The sequence below is a fragment of the Phodopus roborovskii genome, unplaced genomic scaffold (assembly GCF_943737965.1).
Source record: "Phodopus roborovskii unplaced genomic scaffold, PHOROB, whole genome shotgun sequence".
Taxonomy (NCBI): Eukaryota; Metazoa; Chordata; class Mammalia; order Rodentia; family Cricetidae; genus Phodopus; species Phodopus roborovskii.
Window position 1 is genome coordinate 1,678,427 of NW_026125759.1, and position 25,697 is coordinate 1,704,123.

Here is a 25,697-nt window from a genome sequence, read left to right on the forward strand (position 1 = left end):
TTTAATCTCCATAGGCAACCGAGATGAAGCAGAGCAACGTACTTGTGAACAGGAAGCGAGGACTAGGTTTTCCCAAGCACAAGTCTTCCCATTGTGGTTGTCCTCCTGAGTTCTTACTACTACGTTGTCTTCTTTCAAGGAGTTTGGGGAGTAATAAAAGCCCTGAAAGTCACAAGCATTTGGACTCCTCTCGCAATTCTCTCAGTGTGTGCTTGCAGAATGAAACGATCAGGGAGGCACTGCGTATCCACATCTAGTTACCTGTCTCAGTGGAAGTACAACCCATTAGTGAAATGCCTTGATTATTTTGGCTTTTATTATGCACCCTGAAGTCTGTCTCTAAAGGGAGGTCCACTTTTGCAGTTTCTTAGTCCTAATTGAGTATGGCTGATTTCCCTATAGCAAGGTCTGAGCTGATAACATCAAGGAGCCTTATGTAGCCTCTTTGACATGATACACATCTAATACTAGAAGGAACATCCAAAAGCAGCCAGACAAAGACATGTGGCTTAGACTTAAGGTACCCATCAGAGCCAGGCCAGATGGAAACTGCTTTATGATAATGTCATTTTAATCCCTTCTCCAATTGTGCAAGTATCCCTTAAAAAATAAGTAGCATACATGAATTGAAAGGTATATCAAAGGCTAATTTACAGTATTGGGCAAGGTTGCCATGTATTTTTAAAATATTGACATTAAAAATGACATTTCATGCTAAATTTGAATATTGAACAAACGTTTTAAAGCCAAATACCCCCAAATGACCAATGTTCACTTCTTAACTTTTTGAAATTTATTTTTCTTGTGTGTAAATGTTTTACCTGTATATATGTTTGTGCATCATATTGTGCAGTACCAAAGGAACGCCTTAAGATGTCATTAGATTCCCTAAAACTGGAGTTAGAGACAGTTAGCCACTTTGTGGGTTCTGGGAACTGAACTTCAGTCGTCTGTGAAAGCTCTTAACCACTGAGCCATCTCTCCAGTCCTAACGTTCACTTTTTGAATAGGTGCTTCAAGGCAATTTTTCAAAGAGACTTTACAGAGCCTGTTTTCAGCTTTAGAAAATGGGAATAGTTCCTACCTGAGATCTACTGTGTGGGTTAAATGAGGCATGTAGAAGAGTGATCGGACACATTAGGTGTTCAAGAATCACTTGGAACATCCTTCATCCACCCAACGATTTAAAGAAGAAAATAAACATTGTATGTTCACACTGTTTAATTGTACTTACATCATTGCCACTTTCCTTTTAATTAGATGCTGCTCTCCATTTAGCCTTTAAAAGATACTACTACAGCTAGATACATATGCTGGTCAGAGTACACCGGAGTATACCAAAGAATATATTTCCAAAGGATGGAGACTGAGCACCCACCATCCACCCATTTCATGGCAACCTGCAGTTGCACCCCAAGATCTAAAGTGAGCTAGCTTTCTCACTCTCTATAAAATACATATACATTTTTTTAAATTACTGCTGGAGCTGGAGAACTGGGTACGTGGTTAAAAGCACTGACTGGTCCTCCAGGGGACCTGGGTTCCATTTCTGTAACCACATGGCAACTCACAAATATTTCTAACTCAGTTCCAGATGCTCTGATGCCGCCTTCTGATCTCCTAGGGTACCAGGTACACTTGTGCAGATACAACACTCATAAACATAAAATGTTAATTAAAAAAATCACTAGTTGAGCCCCTTCTCGAGTAGGCTGGTGCTTTCATTGTTCTTGGAGGGCCTCAAACCTGTTTCCCTCTCATGATATTTCCTAAGAGCTCCATCCCTGTGCTGTCCCCAGGGACACTGGCATGCTTATGGCATCCATGCCCTTTGACTGTTAGGATTGACATTCTCGGTACAAGCACCCCTTCCTCCCAGCACCTTGGCTGTTGTGCGCTGTGGAAAGCACAGTTTAGGTGGACCTGGCAATGGAACTGGCCACAACCAGTCAGATGTGCCTCCATGTCTCCCTACCAACCCTGTTTGCTGGCTAGCAGAAACCCAGCGTGTTCAACTACACTGTTCCCTCTTGGAAAGGACCAAGTCAGAGACGCCCTAGGAAGTAGAAATGGATAGGATGCTTACAGGCCTTTCCCTGAACATTCCGAATTCTTCCTTCATGCTGAAAGGAGGGCAGGGACTGGGATCTATCTAGTGCCAAAAAATTGACAATCGGCAATGAGTGCTAGGAAGGAGAGGCACTTCAGTGTCTCAAGCCTGTCCGAAGTTATCTGAGAAAATGGGGCTTCTTTCAGCTGCTGAAATGAGTAGCCAAGGGCAGGGTCCCACCCTTGCCTCAGTGGTTCTCGGCTTCTGAGATCAATTCAGGTGCTAAAGAGGACCTTCCCTGGTCTAGAGAGCTGGTCTGCATTTCTCCAGCTCGGGGTGACCACAACAGCCGTGCCAGTGGCTATCCAGACGCTTGGCCAGACGGCAATGGTGCAAGGGTCACAGGAACTACAAGAGCAACAATGCATTGCCGACAGCAACAGTAACAGGCGAGACAGCACCAGCTGTGCAGACGGGCAGCAATGGCAGGAGCACCAGCAGTGGTACCAGCAGCCCGAGCAGCTAGTGCATCAACTGCAATGGAGGCAGTGGCCTCAGCTAAAGCAGGAGAATTGCTGTAGTCTCAACAGAGCTTGTTCATCTCTCCTCACCCAAGAGGTTCGAGTTGGCTTCGTGCACACTGTCCCTGGGGACACCTGCCTGGCCTCTGACTCTGCAGGAACCTTCACCTTTGCTACCTACCTCAGACTGGCTCAGTGTTAGGGGCCTCGACTCACCAGACACCTGGACAGTGGAACAGATCACTTTAGCTTGCCACGACTGGACTTTTTTGCTCACCTCACCCTAAAAATACTGTCAGGCCATCCTAAATGCTCTCGCTCTCTCTCTCTCTCTCTCTCTCTCTCTCTCTCTCTCTCTCTCTCTCTCTCTCAATAATAATGTGAGCTGGCTTTTGGCTAACACCAAAGAGAAACTGGCTTTGAAGAGGAATACTTTCCTGCTTATTTAAAGTTTGAGCTATAATATTTCTCATACTACACTGTCATCTATAAATCTTTCTTAGATCCGAGACCCAAGTCACAGAGAAGTTAAGCATGTTTTACAGAGACAGAAACTGCAAGATTCAGCATTTTCAAACAATGAAAGATTTACATAGCAAAGGTATTGTCATAGTTATTCTGTCTAATGGGCAGCAGTCTTACTGAACAAATATTAACAAAAATACATCCACAGTAACCCTAAGCTCTTAATTATGTCAAGAACTACAGTTCTACATTTCTTTTTTTTATTTTAGTTTCTAAAAAGGCTGGTTAGTAACCTACTTATCTTCCAGTCATAGTAGAGTTAGTGCTCCTTTAGTCAAGTTACACTTTTGTAGAAGTTAATATTTTCTAAGCAAATTTAGTATTGAATAACTTTACAGCACCAATTTATTGACTTCACTGTTCCTTCATCATAAGGAATACACCATAAAGCACAGTGCATAGCCACAATTTCTATTGATGAGGAGAGTTGGTGTATGAAATTTGCTATGTAGGTTTCGAACATCTGAACTTGGCAATGGTGTACAGATACTGCTATGAGCTAAGCAAGAAACTAAAAGATGACTTCACTAATTTTCAGATCTGTTTGTACACACTTCTATTGGATGATGATAGGACTAATGAGAGCTAGCATTTTAGAGCATACCCATTTTGTCCCTGGTTAATATGGAACATTTTATATATTTCTTGAAGTCATCTCTGGAAATTTAATAATCAAGTGAGACTAATGAGCCTAGTGCTGGCAGCTCACACCTTTAATCCCAGCAGATTAATCTGGAGGCAGAGGCAGAGGCAGGAGGATCTGTCAGTTCGAGGCCAGCCTAGTCTACAGAGTGAGGTCAAGCACAGTCAGAGAGCTACATAGTGAGACCATGTCTCGAAAAACAGAGAAAAAATTCATTTTTAAAAAGGTTTGATAAGCTAACAGTGATGAAACTTTACTTCAAATATCAAAATCTGGGCCAGGCATTTAGTATTCACCCATAGTTTTAACCTGCTGTGAAGATCTTGCTTAATTTTCTGTATGTGTATGTGGATTTTTGCACGTAGCTTTTATCTCCTCTTAAATTCTGAACATGTGAATAAAAGGGATATTTCTATTATTAATATTTAACTGATTGCACAAAAGCAATATTTAACTTTTCCTGTTTCTGATTGAACATCTTGTTTTGATTTGTTGGTGTAGTGTATGCGTGTTTGACTAATTGTTATGGGTTGTTATGGGTTGTTGTCAGTCTGGTAGAAGGTTTGATGTGGAGTGTTATGCATTTAATAAATAAAAAAAAAGCTTTGCCACTGACTTCAAAGTGCTATGTGGCTACAAATTGGCTGTTCAGTTAATAATATACAATACAAACCCTATTGCACTTAACACTTCTGGAAATGAACTTAACGTCGAATTGTATGTCTTGAAATTATATTTATAAATTCATCTAACTAAACCAGAACCATATCCATCTGGAAGGAAGTTATTGTCTGTAGGTTGGAGAATGAAATAGAAACCTTTACAATAGGAGAAAGAAAAGAAGGCCTGGAAGTCTTAGAGTGTGATGTGTGCAGTCCCCGAGCCCTACAATTAAGCAGCACCCTGGGCACTCAGCACACAGAGCCTCTGGACGTGTGCTGTAATAACTGGCTTATCTGCAATCCAAGGCAAGTTCCTCAAAACAAGAGTTCCTTGTAAGAAAGTGGGCATAACATCTCCTGTTTGCCTGGGAGGTTTGTAGGAACACATTTTCAAATTCTATCCTGTAGTCTTCTACCTGAAACCTCCTGTTGGAGGCCTGTTTATTTTTGTGTTGCTTTTATATTGTGCTGCATCTATTTTTATGTGCATGTGTTTAAGAGTGTACGTATGTATGTAGACAGGCACATATGTGCAGATTAGAGAAGTTGGAAGAGTCAGTTCGCCCTTCCATCAGGTAGGTTTTGGAGATGAAACTCGGGTTCTCAACTTTGGGTGACAAATCCCCTTGCCCTGAGCCGTCTGACACACTCCACTCCTTAAGGTTTGTTTCTTCACTCTCAGAAACCTGCCTGTTCATGCATTATGTCAGTTACAATCGTCCGTGAAAGATAACATGCTGTATAATAACATTAGAACAGAAAATGCAGCGAGTTAAAATTTCAATAAGCTGTTTTCTTCATATAACATACAGAGACTGTGTCAGCATGCACAGGGCCGATGCATGCCTAAGGCAGAAAGAGTCCCAACAATGAGTGGGGATATGAACACAACCCTGTTGTTTTTGTTTTTGTTTTCAGTAGCTCGGACTGTCCTCTGTAGACCAGGCTGGCTTTGAACTCAGAGAGATCCACCTGCCTCTGCCTCTGACTGCTGCAAATAAAGATATGGGCCACCATGGCCTGCCACAAACCCCCATTATTAACCCAGAAGCAATCTCCAGTTGATTAAAAAAAATTCATAAAGGAAAAAACTGGTTTCTTCCAACAGAGTTTCACTGGGGATACAAACTGTTCTTAATGGCAGGCCTAATGCTCAACACAAAACGAACCTAGTGGAATCTTTGAAGGTTCTTTAATAATGTATTGTCAGGGCTTTTAAGAAATCGTACAGATCTTCTGTATATATAGTGTGGTTTTCAGTTTTGAGTTTCTTTATGCGATTTCTTTGTGTGTGAACATGTGTGTATGTGTTTCTTATGCTTTTTCTTTGGATCTTTTTCTTCTGTTTGTTTTGCCATATTCTGGGTCCTTTGTTTTTACTTTATCATTATCATTGTTATTATTATTTACTTGTATATTATATTATTTTTTAGATTTATGTATTTACTAACAGGCCTGAAGAGGGCACTGGATCTCATTACAGATGGTTGTGAGCCACCGTGTGGGTGCTGGGAATTGAACTCAGGACTTTTGGAAGAGTAGCCAGTGCTGTTAACCACTGAGTCATCTCTCCAGCCCCCAAATAGTTATATTCTAATAAGAGGAATAAAGAAAGGGTGTGGATTTGGGTGGATAGAGAGGCAAGGAGAATCTGGGAGAAATTATGGGGAACTGTAATGAGAATGTATTGTATTTAAAAATCCATTTTCAATAAAAAAAAATCCCATCCCTGAAATGTTGGTCATATTGGGGACACAAAGGATTCAGAAGCTGATTTAAAAAAAAAAAGTTCAATCATGCACACACATAAAAAACCAAATATGAAAGGTTTTCAAACTAAGATATTTCATTTTGCAAGTCAGGTACGAACCCTACAGCCAGTAACCAAGAAATAAAGGACAGACTGGATCACAAAGCATACTCAAACAGACAGGCAGGAATCAAAATATTTTTCAGTGGAGTACAGATCCTTTTCCCCTTCTCCATGAGAACAAAATGGAATCCCTGTTATCTTCAAAGACTTTGGGTAGGTGATCAGGTGGCCGGAATCCTTTCTGATCTACTTGATTAGCATCTGACTCCAGCCTGCCAAGATTACAGGGTAGGAAAAATAGATTCCCACCTCCACTTGGGTATGTCAGTTTCCAGTTGCTGTTGGTACAGATAATTACATGTTTAGGAAACTGAAATAGGACGCATCTGGAAGACAGACGTGCAAAACCAAGGTACTGGCTAGCTTTCCTATCTTCTGGAACACTAGTTCTCAACCTGTGGATTGGGACCCACTGGGACCCTTTCACAGGAGTCACCTAAAACCATGGGAATACACAGACACTGCGTGGTTCATAACAATAGAAAATGTACAGTTATAAAGTGGCAACGAAAATAAAATAAATTTTATGGTTGAGGGATCACCGTGGCATGAGGAACTGTATTAAAGGGTCATAGCATTAGGAAGGTTGAGAACCACTGAAGCTTTAAGAGAGAAACCATTTTTTTTCTTGTTCTTTTCAGCTTCCAGGGTACTGGCCCTGTGTGGCTCCCAGCCTGGCCTTGGCATCAGTCTAAGATCTGCTTCTTACTCTGATCTTCTTGTGTCTTGTGATCACATCAGATTGACTTAGCTAATCCAGTCAAACACCCCTATCTGAGGACAGGTTCAGAGTCTGTTCTGTGAAAGAATGTGCCATAGTATCATTGGGACATGCCTGTCTTTAGGGAGGATACTTTTCTGCATGTCATTGTATCCTGGCTTGCTTTCCATGGCTGTGATGAGCACCATGAACAACTTAATGTGGAGAAGGCTTATTGTAGTTTAGACTTCCAAAGCATACTCCATCGCTGAGGGAAGTCAGGCAGGAGCTCAAGCACAAGCAGACACAGGAACCATGGAAAAGTCTGCTCACTGGCTTGCTCCCCTGGGCTTTCTCGGCTTTTTTTTTTTCTTAAAATTTTTTTTAAACCTTCTTTTACCTGTTATTTTTGATTACATATATAACACATAAATGAATGTTTTGCCTGCGTGTGTGTCTGTGCACCATGCTTGTGCACTGTTTCCAGAGGCCAGAAGAGAGCATTCAATCCCCTGATACTGACAACACATATGGTTGTGAGCTGCCACCTGAGTTCTGGGATTCAAAACCTGGTCTTCTGAAAGAGCAGCCAGCCAGTGCTCTTAATCACTAAGCCATCTCCCAGCCCAACCCTCAGCTTGATTTCTTATATACACTAGGATCATCTGCTTACTGCTCAGGGATAGCAACACTCACAGTTTACGAGGCCCTCTCCCATTAACTCTTAATCAGGAAAATGCCCAGTAAGTAAACCAGAGACCAGACTGAGAAAGACAAACATTGCATGCTTTCCCTCATACATGGAGTTAGCTTTTATACTTTATATATGTGTCTTTCATTTGGAATTGGTTATCTAGTAAGGGACCATGGGAAGGAGATCTTCCAAGGAAGAAGACATAGAATATGGTGTTATAAAGGAATATATTAGAAAACTAGTATAGAATGATTAAATGGGGAGGGTACAACATGAATCTTAGGAGGAAATCTCCCTACTACAGTTCTGCTAAATGAACAACAATAAAATGATATGTAATGACTCTTAATTGCTTTACCCATACATTAGTGCATTGCTAAACCTTCATCAGAAATGCTTCTTCTTGCATTAGATGGCAATTAACACATAGAAACAGAGAACCACAACTGGACAATGCATAGAGACTGAGTTTAGAGCACGTAGTCTAAAACTGGATGTCTTTATCAGACCTCTCCTCCTCAAGGTTCAGGAATCTGTGCAAAGGATGAGACAGAAAGACTATAATAACCAGATGTGATGCATGACTCCAAGAAAACAGCATCTTCCAGACACAGAAAAGCTGACGCACATATGGACTCACAGAGATCGTGACAGCACGCACAAAATATGCACAAGTTCAAACCAGACAAAATCCCAGCATGGAAAGGGGGAAGTGGACACAAAGTCTCACTTCTAACCAAGAAGCTATCTACAATTGGTACATGATGGGAGAGGGAAAATCTACTTTCCCCAGTAGAATGGCACTGAACACATAAAGCACAGTCAAGGGCAAGTCCCGTGCTCAGAAGTAATTGGGCAATACAAAACTGACTCCTTGATTTTTGTGTGCTTTGTGTGTTAGTTTTGTCATTTTGGGTTTATGTTTGCTTGTTTTGATTTTTGTTCTCTTTTAATTGGAGAGAAAGAACATGAGTTGGGCAGGTTGGGAGGTAAAGGGGAAAAGAAAATATTCAAACTTTATTGTACGAAAAAAATTAAAGACAATACATTTCAAAAAAAGAAAATCTCCAATAGACATGCTTACAGCCCTGTGTGATGGAGGCAGTTCCTCCTTTGAGGTTCTCTCTTCCCAGCTGACTTGCCAGCATACACATTCTGACAGAGAAGCATTTCCAGCCACATCTAAAAGCAGCATAAGAAACTGAGACATTGCATGAACATTAATTAATTAATTAATTAATTTCATAACTGTCAGGTAGATGTGAGTTCTTACAGCATGTTTCAACTTTAAAGGGTAAACCCTGAAGAAGGAGTCACAGTCATTCTTCCTCTTCCAGTCTTGTGTACTGCAAAGGTTACCTTGCTTCATAGCTATCACCTCCTGAATTCATAGTGTGGTCAAACAGGAGAAATTCCTGTCTTTCGTTACCTCCTGTCTCCACACCCCACTTCTTAGGATGAGGACATAGTGGGAAAGACATGGAGGAAGGAATTCTATAAATCTCAGTGCTGCTTAGATTCAGAGACTTCTTCCCAGGCCCAACGGGCATCCCTTGACTTTCTTGATGGCCCTCATATTTTACTGTTTGCAGCCACCTCATATATTCTTCTTCCTGTGTTCAGCATTTAAAGATGTCGATTAAAGACAGACATTGAATGTGGATGGATAGGTTTGCCATATCTCAACATCCCCTGTCCTTAAAGGCTAGATGGGAGGTGTTGACTCTGACCCTGTAAATGTGTTGCAGAGGACAAAGCAGGAACTGGAGCCTGGAGTGTGAGCCCTGGTTATACTCAAGAATAGTCGGGCTGGGCCCAGGGGTTAGGTCTGACAGCAAACAGAGGAATGTAGCTCAACTGCCCAGAGCTTCCTGGAGGAACTGTTTCTCTTCAGAAAGTGACAGGGACTGCAGACGCAAGGGGGCAGAGTGCAAACCTCTTCTAGACTTGTTTCGCAACATCAGAGTGTGATTTTCCTGCCTTTCCCTCGTTGCTCTAGATGAGCAAACTGGGTGTGCTGGGAAGCAAGCCCTGCTAACCCCACAAGCTCTGACTGCAAAAACCTTAGGAAATACCATGGTTCCCCTCATTCTCAGGATGAAAGGCAAGGATGGGCATTATTTGACTGGCTTTGAGAGGGATGATAGGCTCCTCCCAACTCCAAAACTGAGCTTTTGGTGTTTACTTCCATCTTAAGAGCTAAGCACCTATTAAAATTTGTTCTGTGATATTGAAAAAAAAATTGGTTCCCAAACGTATATGAGAACAAAAATGCAAGCTTTTTACCTAAGGATACCAAACTAGATACCAAGCAGCAGGCATGAATTTAATAGCTGAAAATGTTCTCTGAGTCCCCAGCTCACCCTCCACAAGTGCACATCGCATGTTTCTGTTCCATCCCATAGGGTACAAGTCCTCAAGAAAACAAACACTGACCAAAAGCAGAAATAGAAGCTTGTTTATTAATCAAATTGCAGCACTAACAAAAACTTATCAGCAAAAGCTTAGCATTGGTCAACTCCTGGACCATGAATACAAGGCAAACAAGAATATAATCTCAAATTAATGGAGAATGACCACAGTCAAAGTTGAAGAATTCAAAACCCTGACTGACTTATAGATGGGGCTCAGTGATAATGTTTGATTTGTAAGCTCAAGACCTTAAATTCACGCCCCAGTATCAGTAAAGTGAAACAATAACAGCACCCCCACCCCACCCCACCCCACACACAAATAAACTACTTGACCTAGAGATGGAGCTTAATGGTAGTGTTTGATTTGCAAGCGCCAGGTCCTAAATCAATTCCCCATCACTAATAAAGAAAAAAAAATCCCACAAAACTAAACTACCTGACTTATAGATGCAGCTCAGCGGTAGTGTTTTATTTGCAAGCTCAAGACCCTAAATTCACACCCCAGCATCAGTAAAGAAAAAAAAATACTACCTGACCTAGAGATGGAGCTCAATGGTAATGTTTGATTTGGAAGCTCAAGGCCCTAAATTCACTCCCCAGCACTAGCTATAGATGGAGCTCAGTGATAAGAGTGTTTGCTCAGCACTATCATTTCCAATAGTAGGGAACACTGGACACCCAGCTATTGACAACTTAAGTACAGGGCTTACATGTCAATATTTTTCCATTTCATGTATGAACAATGTATATAATCTGTATTCCATTATCACAGTACTTGTGAAATGGGTACTGCTTGGAAATAAACAATATTTGTATTAAAGGCAAAACAAGATCTTACCAGGCCCAGAAAATTACATGCAAGACCTAGCTAAAAGCAAAGCTCCACTCTGAAATGAACTCAAACAACACTATCCTTCCAAGACAGCCCGGTGCTGGGGAGGCTCTTATGAGGGCAGCATCTTTTTCTTAGGTCCTGTTTCCATGAACACATTATTGGGGAGTTGGGCTGTAGAGCTTGCAGGTGGCTGAGCTATTAGTGTGTGTTGTGCATGGGGTTCTGAGAAACCTGGCTTTCCTTGTGTCCTTCCTCCCTTTTGTGGATCTTCAAGTGTCTCAGCAGGCTGGATTTGTGCTTATAGCTTTTCTGACAATATTGGCAGAGAAATGGTCTCTCATCAGTGTGCTTCACTAGGTGTGCAATAACATGGGACTGCCCTCTAAAGGTTTTCCCACAGTAGGGACACTGGTAAGGCCTGGAAACTACCTGAGTTTTCACATGTTCCTTCAGGCCCAACTTGTACATAAACTCCCTCTTACACACCCCACATTGCTGTCTTTCTTGGTCAAAGTAGTCTACCTGTGGCTTGCTAACAGTTGCTGCCTGTCCAAAGGAATTGCTGCACACAGCGTGCTCATGGGAAACGAACTGGTGCCCAGAGCGGACTGGCCCGTAGGAGGGCCCTGCCCCATTTCTGGGGCCCTCTCGTGCCACCCCTTCTGCGTGAATTTCCACATGAATGTTATGCTGCTGCTGGTGAGCAGAACATAGCCCTAGCTGCTCACTAGAGAGAGGCCTCTCATTGGGAGGAGCCTGTGTGGGGGCTATACAGTTGAGAGGCCCCCGTGCTTCACTGGAGGTCCCTGGCACCTCCTGTTGGTCCTGGTTTTCTGAGGATTCCTGCATTTCCTCAGGCTCCTTGATGTCAGCCAGCAGCTGTTCTGGGGGTTCTTCACCAGGAGGTTCCAGATCGTCATACTCATTGGAGAAAAGGAAATCTGGAAGCAAAGCAGAAAATGGACTCATCCCTTTGATGTGTGCTGGCATATATTCATCATCCCCACTGCCAACCTCACAAGCTGAGAGACAGAGTGGAAATGATGGACGTCACTGTGTTACACGGAGGATAAATGCTCAGAAGGTGGGCGGAAGCTGTCAAGTAGCACCACTGACCTCCCCTACCTTTCCCTCTACTGTCTTCCCTGCCTTCTACTGAATCGCTTTCTTCCTGCCTAAGTCCCTCAGTGTGTAGGAGCCAGCAGCCCCTCCACTCATGTTTATCTTACCATGTCAGAGAACAAGCTCCAGTAGGGCTCTGTTATTGCATGCTAGAGGGAAGAGGGAAGGCAGGTGGAAACTTCACCACAAACTGTCTCAGAGTTCATTCAGCCTACTCTTTTGGACACAAGAATCTCTCCTACTTCTCGAATAGGTTATTTCACCTGGAGCCCCTGACCCATGTTGTCTGCTTTTGCTTTATAATTCCCCGAATACAAGGCAAATGCTGGCAGGAGCCTATTGTGCTTAGTGAAAAGCTAGTCTCCTGTCATTTATGGAGTTGGTGAGACTATCCAAGCTGAAAGTTGAACTGAAAGCGTTCCACATGGATCTTAAGGGGTAGTATTTAAATGGGAAATAAATCTCCCTAGTCATTTCAAATGGGGACCAAGCAACTCTCCCCTGTCAAAGTCGTGTGTGTGCGCGTGCGCGCATCAGCCCAGATTGTCTCTGTGTTTTGATTTTAGAAGTGCATTTTGTTGAAAACAGCACAAGTAACTACCAGCCATTGCTTTTGCCTGTCACCTAAGTACCACAAGGTAAAGCATCCTAGCCCTTACTTGCTCCTTGTCCCCTCCTGCAGTCCTAATGCCTCAGCAGATAGCCTGTATTCATCACTCTTTCTTAAATACCAGCCATCTGTACTGTTCCATATGACATGTGAGTTGCAATGGATTTTAATCAACATAAACCACCTTGCCAGTTCTAATGACACTCTCAGAGTTTCGGCAGCATGTGCCCAGATGCACATACCCCCCCACACACACATCCTAGGAAACCAAAGCCCTGTTCCTTAGATTCTCATCCATTCTTCTCTTCAGATTGTCTGCTCATAACCCATGCTAACTTAAGACATTGGGCAATCCTATCCCCATTGTCAGTTCCCACCCTCTATTCCTTTACACTGACTACAACACCATTGTTTAATACTAAGCAGACCGGATACTTATTGAACATATTTTCATGGATCTACACACTGCTTCCTTCTGTCTGCCTACCAAGGTAGTGAGGACATCCAGATATCTTATTACAAGGCTGAGATCAAAGTTCTTGTGAAGAAACAAGTAGATGGTGAAGGAAGTATAAACTAGTGCTGGTATAAGTTATGACTGGAAGGTACAAAAGTAAGGTAAGTTGGGAGGACATTTGACTGATAGATCCAACCTAGCCCAAAGGAATAAGAGAACTTGAGCAGGAGGTAGGGGATCCCTTGCCTTACCAATATTCAGAAAAGTCAGGCATTGGTTATCATTATCAACGATCATTTCCTCTGGCTCTGCTGGTAGTATGTCATGGAACACCTGGTCAATATCCATCAGCTGGAATGCAGATGAGTCCACTTGCATGTCTGACTGTGTAAGTAATGGACTCATTGGCTCCAGTTCTTCTTCCAAGAGTGTATCACGCACGTCGATCTGAGGAAATATTAGGACCCATCATCTCACTGGAAATACAACTACTTTTATATCCCTGTAAATACATCATCAACCATCAGCAACACAAGGAGTTTTAAGATTTCCGTCAACCACTGGGATGGTGATGGCACATGACTTTAATCCCAGCACTTGAGAGGCAGAGGCAAGCAAATGAGGACAGTCTGGTCTACAAAGTAAGTACCAGGACAGCCAGGGCTACACAGAGAAACCTTGTCTTGAAAAACCAGGAAAAAAAAGATTACTAGCAACCACTGGAAAGAACACCTATAAAGGAAGAGGTGGGGGCAGATGCATTCATACTCCCAACTGATTTAGAGCAACACTGGCCACATTTCTAGACCCTTGAAGGTAATACCTTATATTGTCATGAAAATCAGGAAGACAGACAAAGAAAACGAAACCACTCATCCTGCTACCTTCAGGAGCCAGAAACCTTTGACAGAGCCCTGTCCCAGGAGCTTCAGCTCCAGGGTAGCCCTGGAGCTGAAGCTCCTGCAAAGCAACCCCTGTCCCAAGCTGAGATCATGAATCTCAGCTGGCTGCTCCTGCTGCTTCCTCCCACGGACACTGCCCTGTGCTCAGCCATGCCTTCCCTGAACAGAGGCTTCAAGAAGTACCTCCACACAGAAGGCAATGCTGCCTCCACTAAGACATCTTTTGGATATGCTGAGAGGAGTTACTACTGGAATTTAATGGGTCAGAGATGGGTATATCATTCCTGAGACAGAGCTCTTCCTAAGATTTCTTCAAATTCAAAACGTCCTCGCTCAAACATTTCTTTTTTTTTCCGCTCAAACATTTCTATAGATGAAATAAAGTAGCAAGAACCATGTATTCTTACATATTTCTCTGAAACAGATGTCCTAGAGATGCATAACGAGAGGGAGATCATAGTATCTATTGCTCCTATTTACCCAAAACAAAGCCCCTTGCACGGCATGGTGTAGTTTACAGTGAGGTAAAAGCAGCTACGCACTTAGGAATATTGCATGATCCAGGGCAAAATGTTCAGAGCATGGGAAATTTGATGGTAATTCCTGACTGCCTTCCGTAGTGATAGTAAGCAGAGACACAGGCATGGAACCACTTTGCGGTGTCTTCAGGTAAAGCAGAGCCCAAGCACAGGTACGCAATAGTTAATAATGCTATGTAATAAACTATGTTCCCTTTTTGCTATCCTTTGTAAACTCTACTTGACTTTGGATTTTCAAACTGCTCTCCAAAGATCCTAACAATACATATCTCAGGTCATGCGGCACCACAGCAATATTTTTGGTAACTTATGTTGCCCAAGAAATTCCTTTACTGATCATAAACGCCATTTTATGTGTTTACGGGGTCAGGTACAGGAGGGACCTCTGATCCCCAACCTATGACCCATTCGCAGACTCCAGCTGACTCTCACGGAAGAGAAGTTTGAAAAGGAGTCTGGGGAAGGCCCTATAGGGGCTGTGGAATGACACGGGACAGAATGTCTCGTGTTGACCGCGCTGCCTGGGCACTTCTTTTAGTCTAAGAACAACAAACCCCAACACTATTCTCACCTTGTTCTCTGGTTCCCTGTTGTCTTCCCGCAGATCTTCTATCAGTGTGAAAAGTTGCTCTCTACTCTCCTCATTGGGCTGGCTCGGGCTGGCCCCGGTGCGTGCGGGTACAATTTGCCGGAATTTCTCCATCACGAATATAGCCAGGATCTGTTCCACAGACCATGTGTATGGCTTCAGCCACTGAGTGCAAAGCTCCCAGAGCTTGCAGAAGGCTTCCCGAGACCCAGCTGCTTCTTCGTACTGGTACTGACTGAAGCGCTGGTAGGAAGCTTCGCAGGGTGTGTCATACTTTTGAGGCTGAGGATCCTGGTGGCACAGTGAGGGGGCCTGCATTGCAGATTTGCTGGAAGTAGCTCTTATGCCCTTGGGCTATCTGTTTACAGCTTGTTTGGGGCCTGAGGTCTCAAATCCCAGTTGTTTTTTCTGGGTAGTCAACAGGGAAGTCACCTGCAATAGGGGAGGGGACTCCATGAGAAAGGAGACGCGGCAGTGGTGCCCAGAGGGTATGATCTCTGTCCTTCAGCTTTTCTGAATCTAACAAAAGGTTCTCAGAAACAGGGACCTACGCGTCTGACTCTGCACCCAGCTGCCAAAATCTGTCCACCCCTGGTCCTCTCCTTTCCATAGGTTACCCAACGGCCCCTTGGGGCTACTGAAGTGGGCCTTAGTGGAAGTTGGAGGCTCTGTTCCTAGCCACATTCTCCCTGCTCCATGGGCACCAGTGAAGATCCCTACCTGCTACTGAACTTTGTGGATCACAGGCTGGAAACATTTACCCCTAACAAGCCTCTTGAAGAGGTTCAAGACTAGAGAAATGGCTCACTGGATAAGAGCACTATCTACTCTTCCAGAGGGCCCGGGTTTGTGTCTCAAAACCCACACTGTGCTCACAACTGGTTCTAGAGTGTTCAACACACTCTTCTAGCCTCTGCAAACAGCAGATATACATAGACATACACACAGAAAAAAAAACCTATGCACATAAAATATTAATAGTAACACTTTTTTTATAAGGTGTAGGTCTCCAGCCTCACTCCTTGCATACTAATACAAGGTAGTCAAAAGAAAGGGGAGGAACACCTACAATTTCCCTGAAAAAAAATCCCTCTAGCTTTGAGTCCCCGTTTCGTAACCTGCAAACAGCAACCTGTGCTAGAGCTGGCCTACACCTGCTACTTTTCACTGCCTTTATCATATCATCACAGAGTAAGTGTAATTGCATTGATGTTCTCATGCCCAGCTCTGGCACTTTTTTTTCTCTGCAGTAGCCTTCCTAATAGCTTTTCTAGAAGAAAAGTCATTCCGTAAAAGGTGATAGCATAAAGAAAGTCTCAGGAGTTCCTATCGAGGGATATCTACTGAGTTCACCCGCATCCTGTACCAAGTCTAAACATTCTTCAGGGTGTGGTTAATCCCCATTAGAGTTTAGGAGCCAGAGAAGAGGAGTTTTTCCTTTGTGTTGGTGGGGGGTAAGATTTGAATTTTAGGGCCATAAATTAAACTATTCAAGGCCGCAAGGAAATTGCGAGATGGAAATGGTGATGAGGGCTGAAGAATGCCTAGCCTTGTTCATACCTGCATTTAATTGCTGTAGGTTGCATGGAAAAGTTTTTGGTTTTTTTGTTTTTGTTTTTTTTTTGTTGTTGTTGTTGTTTTTGTCTTTTTTTGTTTTTTGTTTTTTTGTTTTTTGTTTTGCTGATCTGTGGGTCACACAAGTGGTCACGGTTTCCCTAGGACCTGTACGTACTACCATGATGTAGAACTTCTTTCTCTGGCTGAATTTCAATCACACACACACACACACACACACACACACACACACACACACACACACACACACACACCGTGCTCCTCAGTCTCTTGGCTCTTCCCTTCCTCTTTCCTGCTTCCCTTTCTTCTACTGAAACAGTGTCTGTTCCTGACCTCTTCTCTACAAGGCTGGTCATCAAAAATACTCAGGCCTCCCCGGGCCAAACGATCACCTCCACCCCATCTTCTCCATAACACTTCTGTGCAAAGGTGAGTAGACACCTAGGCCTTGTGTGGTGACTCAGAAACACCAATGTGACTGTCCAGTGGAAGGTCTTCACAAATTAACGGGGCCACTGGTCACCATGAGCTTCTAAGATGCAGACCACACCAACCTCAGAATGAATCTATTGGAGAGAAATTTGCCTGTCTATTGAACATGGACATAGTTCTTTCCAAATCATTATAGATAGACAGGGTAAGTTATAATGAGCATTTCTACTGCATTTACATTGTGTTAGTGACTATAAGTCACTTAGATTTTTTTTTTTAGTTTTTAAAATTAGCATACAGGATAGTAGATATTATGTCATTTTCAAAGTCTATTTTAGATATTCTCCTTCCCTCAACTCCCCACCTCACTGTTCCCCCTAATAGCCTTATAGCCTCCCCCTTTATTGTCGTCTTCCACATCCTGTATATCTTTCTTCATCGTCTGTTATTAACACCTTTTGGTTTCCTTTGTAGATTTTAGGGCTTTTCCTACATTTAACTGTGTTTATAAATAACATACACATATCAAGCATAAAAATATAGTGTATATATAAACACACTGTAATCTAGGATCTCCATATGAGTAACAACATGATATCATTTGATATCATACTTTTCAGATTTATCCATTTTCCTGAATATTGTTGTCATTTCATTTTCTTTACACCTGAATAAAATTCCTTCCTATACATGCTCCACATTTGCATATTGCTTCTTTAGTCACTTAAACAAGGAAATGGAGCCAGACTAGATGTTCATTAACAAACAGATGTGTGTAACTTGTATACAAACTCTAGGTAATTTTGCCTGAGGGTATTGAGTCTGAAGGAATTATAGTATCCCAGAACATGGATGAGAAAATCCTCCATGGAACCCTAAGAAGCTCTTAGCTTCCTTGACCTAGGCATCTAGACTTCAGAATAGGACCCTTTGGGCTGGGGTCACCCAAAATATGAAAATGTGATTCATATACACAATGGAATTTTATTCAACTGTAAAGAAAGAAGTCAGGAAAATAAATGGACCTGGAAAGCATAATATTAATTGAGGTGACCCAAACTTAGACAGAAACTGTATGTTTTTCCTCATATGGAGACCCTAGACTATAGTGTATTTATGTGTATACTACATGTGTGTAATTAGTATATACATATTATATATAAACAGATTTAAGTGTAGGAAGAACCCCAAAATATACAAGCTTATTTGGCACATCAGTAGTTTACCTACTGAAGCTAAGCAAAGCAATGCAAAGAAAGATTGGAGTGTAGTGCCCAACAACCAGTGAAAACAGGGTTCTCTTTTGTTTTTAAAATAAGTTTTATGAATATTTATAAGAGAGGTGTTAGAAATTCCAGATCCCTTAGGCTCTAATCAGAGAATGCTGCAGGAAAGCACTACCTCTAGCTCTGCAGTGGTCAGCAGGAATAAGGCCAGCTAGCTTCCTATGATCCTAGGTCCAAGGCAACTTGACCAATTATAGTTATACGTTAATCAGTACTGTCTCTCCTCTTATCTGGTCAACATGACCATCCTGTCCCAAACTGAAAAGCCTTACTTCTCATCTTTAGTGTTCCCAGCATATACTTCTGTTGTTATTATTAATAGTAGTGTTTTTTTTATATTTGTTGTGCATGTGAGAGTATGGTTGCATGGATGGACTGTGGTGCATGGGGAGACCAGAGGAGGACTCTGAGGAGCCTTTGAGATAATACCCCTCTACTGTGGGTTCTAGGGATGGATCTAGAGACATACCAGGCTTACACAGCAAGTGCTTTTACCTCCTGAGTAATCTAGTCCTACCATGACCATTTGAAACCTAATGATCATTTTAACTCACATAATTTGTTTTTACCATGACACTGTCTGCCTTCAAGTCTTACCAACTGACTAAAATGAACCCTGCCATCCCAACCTCACAACAAACAATGCCTTCCTAGTCCCTGTTCCATCCTGTTCCAAGCTCCCATGACTGAGTGCATCTTCTACCTAGCCACCAACTTCTAATTGATAGATATCCAAGCAGAACTGGAACCACCAAGAATTAGCATCTTCCCTCACTGGCTCCTATGTTTAACTGATATGTTATCTCTGTTTGTCATTTCTCTCCACCCACCACCTGCCCTCTGATGGTAACAGACTTCCAGACCACCAACAAAGAAGCTAGGTTTATAGGCCATATTCAGACAGGAACCTCATCTTTGCCCATTAGCAAAGGGATCAGTGTCCCCAGGGCTGCATAGAATCTGGCATCATGTTGCCTTTGACAAGTCTCAAAGACTAACACTTGTTTCCCACCAGGAAGCATATGCAGGACCCAGACTGGCCAACAAATATCACCTAAGCATGCAAGTGTCAGGTGAGTGTCTAGCACCTAGGAAATCAATAGGAGACTCCCCACTTATCCACCCACCAACTTATTACATCTACTTCTCCACTTTGTGCTTTGTTTGGGCAACTATGAAAGCAGCCAGATTTCTCAGAAAGTCCTGTTCCCACCTGAGAGGCCAGAACTTACTCTTCGGTGTCCTCCTGCTGACTATCAGGAAGAAGTTAGTTTCTTCTTTTCCTCACTTAGTCTGCAATTGCAGGCTTCACATTCCTCAGGCATATCTACCTTTTTTTCTGGTTTTATTTTTTTAAGACAGGGTTTCTCTGTGTAGCCCTGGATGTCCTACACCTCACTCTGTAGACCAGGCTGGGCAAGGACTCACAGAGATTTGCCTGCCTCTGCCTCCAGGGTGCTGGGATTAAAGGCATATGCCACCATTGCCTGGCCACATTTACCTTCTGAAGCTCCAAGTGAGTAAATCTCGCCTTTAGGAGGTACCTTTGTCACCCACAGCTTAAGAAACAGACTTCCAAGCGTCAAGATGAGAAATTATAGTCGATATGTCATGATCAGGTCAGGGATAGTGAGGTCACATAAAGGCAAGCAGGTCACCCACACAAAACTGCAGAGTGCAAACGGTTTCCTTTACATTTGAATATGACATAGGAAGCACAAAGACTGGAGATTTAATCAATAATATGGTATTAAGACAGAATAATCTCAGCACTTGGGAGGCAGAGGCAGCAGCAGGTTGGAGACCAGCCTGGATATATATGAGTTCTAGGCCAGGTAAGGCTAAATAGTGAGACCCTGTCTCTGTTAGGTCTCTCGACCCCTTACGAACAGTCATGTCCTCCTTTTAGTTTTGTTTTTTGTTTTTTTTTTTTTTTTTCCATTCTGTCTCAAAAAAAAAAAAAAAAAAAAAAAAAAGGCCAGGTGATGGGAGATCTCATTCTGTATATGTTTCTCATACTGGTTAATGAATAAAGCACTGTTGGCCAATAGGAAAGGAAGATAGGAGGGACTAGGAAACAAGGAAGAAATAGGAAGGAGGAAGCAGGAGTCAAGATGGAGAGTCAGGAGAGAGCTAGATGTTATATATTTTGCTATGTTAAGGTTAAAACCCTTCTTTTTATTTAGACAGAAAAGAGGAGATGATGGGAGATGTCATTCTGTATATGTTTCTCATACTGGTTAATGAATAAAGCACTGTTGAAAGCAAAACAGGCGGGGCTAGGAGAAAAGGAGGAAAGAGGAAGTGGTAAGGAGGAGTCAAGATGGAGAGTCTGGAGAGAGCAGGACACCAGCCAACTTTCTGGTAAGATGACACCACGTGGAAACACTTAGATGAACAGAAATGGGTTAATACTTAAGATAGAGCTAGTAGATAAGAAACTAGTACTGGCCAACAGAATTATATGTAACACAGTCTCTGTGCGTTATTTGGGGCTGACGCGGCAGCGGGACAAGACCGGCGGCGGGAGGAAAAACCTTACTCCTTACATATGGCGCCCACGTGGCTAATAAGAACTCCCACTTAAATTTTAACAAAAGCTTAAAAAAGGGTTTTAGAAAAAAAATAACAGAGACAAGCAAGGTTTCTTGGTAGCAGCATTTGTCTCGGTTGGACTCTGCTTTGTGAGAGACAAGCAGATATTTGCACAGCTCTTTAAGCGAGGATTCCTGACTCAGCATAAGCGGCAAAAAACTGCACGGCTTTAAAGAGCTCTGCTAACAATTTATTGGTGTGTATGAGAGCTGGTAATGGCAATGACCACATCTCCAAGCCAGCAGCATGCTACTGGGTGCAGCGTAGAACAAGACAGTGAGCACAGCTCTCAGTGCTGGCGGTAAAATAGCCTCCGCCATCTTTGATAAACCGTGACTGACACAGCTATGACTTTCATTTTAGCAATGTTGTTGTTTACCAGATAAAAGATTCATGGCCAGAAAAAGATAAAGATTTACAGTAAAGACAGATTCACATTAAGAAAAAGCACTAAAGGTTTACAGTGTGTTCTAAAATATTTGTAGGCTTGGGAGAGAAAAGGAATAAAATGGTTTAAAAACGACAGCAAGGAGCTGGGTGTGTGGGCACATGCCTTTAATCCCAGCACTCGGGAGACAGAGGCAAGCAGATCTCTGTGATTCCAAGTAAACCTGGTATGCAGAGTAAATTCCAGGACAGATAAAAGTTACACAGAGAAACCCTGTCTCAAAAAATAAAACAATAAAAAGTAAAAGAAACAGAGTGATAATAAAGCCATGTAAAGAAGAAAAGCTCAGAGAGAATCTGTATACTGTATGGCATTATATTGTCTTTGTATCATTTGACTGCTGAGGAAACAACTGTTAAAGGAAATACTGCTGAATTAATTCAATTTATATATTTTAAAAATGCTTTGACTACAAAATTTAAGTCTAAGGACAAGTTACTGGGGCAAAGGATTTCTATTTTTGTTTCCACAGAAAATGAAAAACTGGATTCCTTCCAGACTAATGTGGTTTGATCAAGCCAGACCCCCTGAAACAGTCGCAGGTGATCCAACATTCAAAACAGCTGGGGCGAGGAAGCCTTGCACACTACAGCCAGGATTTCTGTCTTCTTAGGATCCCCATGACAGCGCCCCCTACCAGCAGGATGCAGTTTGGAAGGAACGACGCCTTAAATTCTCCCAAAGATCATTTATAAATGTTTGTTTTCATTAAAATGGGGTTAGTTATAAATGGTTAATGATCACAGTCAAATCTTTTTAAAGGTAAAAAGGGGATTATGGTATAAATATGAATACTTTGTTTTGGAATGGATTTTCATTTATTGATACAATTAAAGGTCAATTTTGTGTGTATATTTCTCCTTTTGTTTAGGTATTGTGTTTATATAGCTCATTTAGAAATGTAATGTATAATTTAGTACAGTTTATAGATAGTTACCTATAATAGTCAAAACTTTAGTTAGGTGAGTAAGATTTTCTAGATATACAGAGATGTATTTGAGAGGAATAGGCAGTCTTCAAACCTTTCAAAGACCTACAGAATATGACATTTATAATGGTTTAGGGTTTTTCTTGACAGTGAGACATAAATGTTCCTGGCAACACCACCTGTATCAGAAAGAAGGATGGATATTAAAGAAACATGTTATGACGTTTACTTCCAATATGGCAAGACTAGCCATTTAGAGAAGATACTGCTCTTGTCTGGACTGTTTGACTTTATGCTGTATAAACTGAACAAGCAGGACCCACAGAAAAGTGACTGCTGATTCAAGATGGACATTGTTACAGAGTTCCTGCTTCATGGAAGAGTCTGCCAGACAGTCTACAGGACACAGAGAAAAGTGACTGACAAACTACCAATACAGGTAGACAGTTTTGCTGAGGAGTCTGCCAGACACACTATGGCTTATGGGCTGAAGATGGAAGATTACAGAAGAACTTTGGGTGACTGACCAGGCAAGTTGTCCCTGTCATTTCTAGAGTTTATATATTATCCTTCTGTGGTCTTTGAGGGAGTTGAAGACAAATAGTTATGGTTATAGTTTTCCTTAGTTAGGATTAAAGATAAGTACATAGACTTTAGACACACAAAGGCAGGATAGATGATGGAATATTTTCTTCAAATCTTGCTAAATGTTATTGAACTAAATATTGTTAAATGTGATTCTTATTTGATAACTGATGTATGATATATTTTCCTATGTTAAGGTTAAAACTCTTCTTTTTATTTTAGACAAAAAGAGGAGATGATGGGAGATGTCATTCTGTATATGTTTCTTATACTGGTTAATGAATAAAGCACTGCTGGCCAATAGGAAAGCAAGGCAGGTGGGACTAGGAGACAAGAAGGAAAGACGAAGTGGTAGGGAGGAGTCCATATGGAGAGTCTGGAGAGAGCAGGATGCCAGCCAGCTCTCTGGTAAGATGACAACATATGGAAACACTTAGATTAACAGAAATGGGTTAATACTTAAGACAGAGCTAGCCGATAAGAAACAAGTACCTGGTCAACAGCATTATATCAAATACAGAGTCTCGGTGTATTAATTGGGGCTGGCGCAGAGGTGGGACAAGACCAGTGGCGGGAGGAAAAACCTTACTCCTTACAGACAGGAGCTAGTTGTAAAACTGAAATCAAATTTTAAGCTTCCTGATAAACTTTACTGTGTTTACTTCTTCAGGGTCTCCAATGCTCCTCAACTCATCTCAAAATATTATTCAAATATATGAACCTGAACAATAAACTTGACTAATTGTGCACTTGTTTTTTTAAGGAATCAAGATAAAAATTTAAAAACTCTAAGAAGCAAATGAAAATGAAAGCATGTGAGTTTTGGCACCTAAGGCATAAAAAGGAACAGTTGCTAGAAGATGATCATTTATAGCTATGAGTACTTATGTTAATATAAGACAGCCTTCAACTATATAAATCATTGATGCACCACAATGTATTAGGAAGACAGGAATTAGGAGACTAATTCAAAAGCAGTCTATAAAAAAGAAATAATAAGGATTAGGGTAGTAATAAAATGTACACTAATAGAAGAACAATACTAAGAGCAGGATGGTGGTGGTGCACTAGGGAGGCAGAGGCAGGAGGATCTCTGTGAGTTGGAGGCCAGCCTGGTCTATAGAGAGAGTTCCAGGACAGGCTCCAAAGCTACACAGAGAAACCCTGTCTCAAAAAACAACAACAAAGACAAAAACAAAACCAAAACAGTACAAAGAAAGAATGAAAGAAAAACTTGGTTCATTATAATAATATGTTCCAAAAACCCTTAACCAAAAATTATATATTATAGCAAGAAATAATAAAATTGGAAATTAAGTCTGGGCACTCAATGAGAGACTCCTTCCAAATTAAAAAAAAAATACAAAAAATGGATGGAGATATAGTTTAGTGACAGCATGCTTTCTCAGCAAGTATAAAGCTCTGGGTTCCCCTATTCGTACTACAAATAAAGGTTAAAACTTGAGATGAAAAATAGGATATTATAGCAGATGCCAATTCATAAGCTCATTAATAGATACAGTGAAAATCTGTATTTTCAAAAGCCAGACAATCTAGAAGACATTGATAAGTTCCTAGACACATGTAACCTGCCAAAATTAAATCAAAGGGGATATAGACTACTAAAACAGATATTGAGAAGTAGCTAGATTGAATCATTTAAAAAAATCTCACAGGAAACAAGAACAAAATTTCCAGGTTGATTTCTCTATGTCCTGTGACCAAAGTGTATAGTATTTTGGAATAATTCCTGTGGAGAACCATGACGCAGTCTGGCAGGAGTTGGCAGGAGGAAGTAGGAGTGAACATGATCAAAATATGTTGCATATAGCTTTGAAATTCTCATATTATAAAAAGTGTGTGTGTGTGAGCCCAAAACCAGAAGGAAAAAAAACTGGGGCTAGGAAAATAAACAACATCTCTACATAATTAGAGGTATGTATGAAAAACCTATCACCAATTATAGTAAAAGGAGGCAAACTGAAAGCATTCCCTCTAAAATCAAGAAGCAAGGGTATCTACTCTTTCAAATAATATTTAATACAGTGGTTGAAATCTTACCTAGAGAATAATGCAATAAAACATAAATAATAAGGTGACACAAATAGGAAAGGAATAAGTCATATTATCCTTAGTCATATATATCAAGATCCAATACCTGAAAGACCCTATTGACCATCTACAAAGCTTCCAGATCTGAATGTACCAAATGTACAATGTACCAAAGTATCAGGTTGTAAAATCAACATACAAGAATTAGTAGTTTTTCTGTATACCATTAGTATGTTGACAAGTAAATCATGGAGAAGGGAACCTCATTCATTATAGTTTCATAAAAACAGAATACCTAAAATCACCCTAACTAAGGTTAGGTGTGCAGAAAGAAATTAGACATATGAAAATGGGAACATGTTTCCACATTCTTGGATAAGCAGATTAACATCGTGAAAAATGGCACTATTTCCAAAAGTAGTCTATAGGTTTCATTTAATCCCCATCCAAAATTCTGATGGCATTCTTCATAGAACTAAAAACAAACAAAAAAAGCCCTCATAAAATTCATATGTAAATACAAAAGGCTTCTGATTTGCCAAAGCAGTCCTAAACATAAAATCAATTCACAGTTTAAAATTCCACTAAAGAGCCAGGTGGTGGTGGAGCACACCAGCAGATCTCTGTGAGTTCAAATCTAGCTTGTTCTACAGAGTACCT

At 41.4% G+C, this 25,697-nt stretch overlaps 1 protein-coding gene across 1 annotated transcript; it reads right to left on the reverse strand.

The window, feature by feature from the left end:
* Nucleotides 1–11,115: 11,115 nt before the first annotated feature.
* On the reverse strand, nucleotides 11,116–15,454 carry LOC127217632 (zinc finger protein 449-like). Its single transcript, XM_051178617.1, has 3 exons — nucleotides 15,119–15,454; nucleotides 13,358–13,553; nucleotides 11,116–11,939 (listed from the first exon to the last, which is right to left on the reverse strand). Exons 1-3 carry the CDS (start codon nucleotides 15,452–15,454, stop codon nucleotides 11,116–11,118), a joined length of 1,356 nt encoding a protein of 451 aa, XP_051034574.1.
* Nucleotides 15,455–25,697: the final 10,243 nt, after the last annotated feature.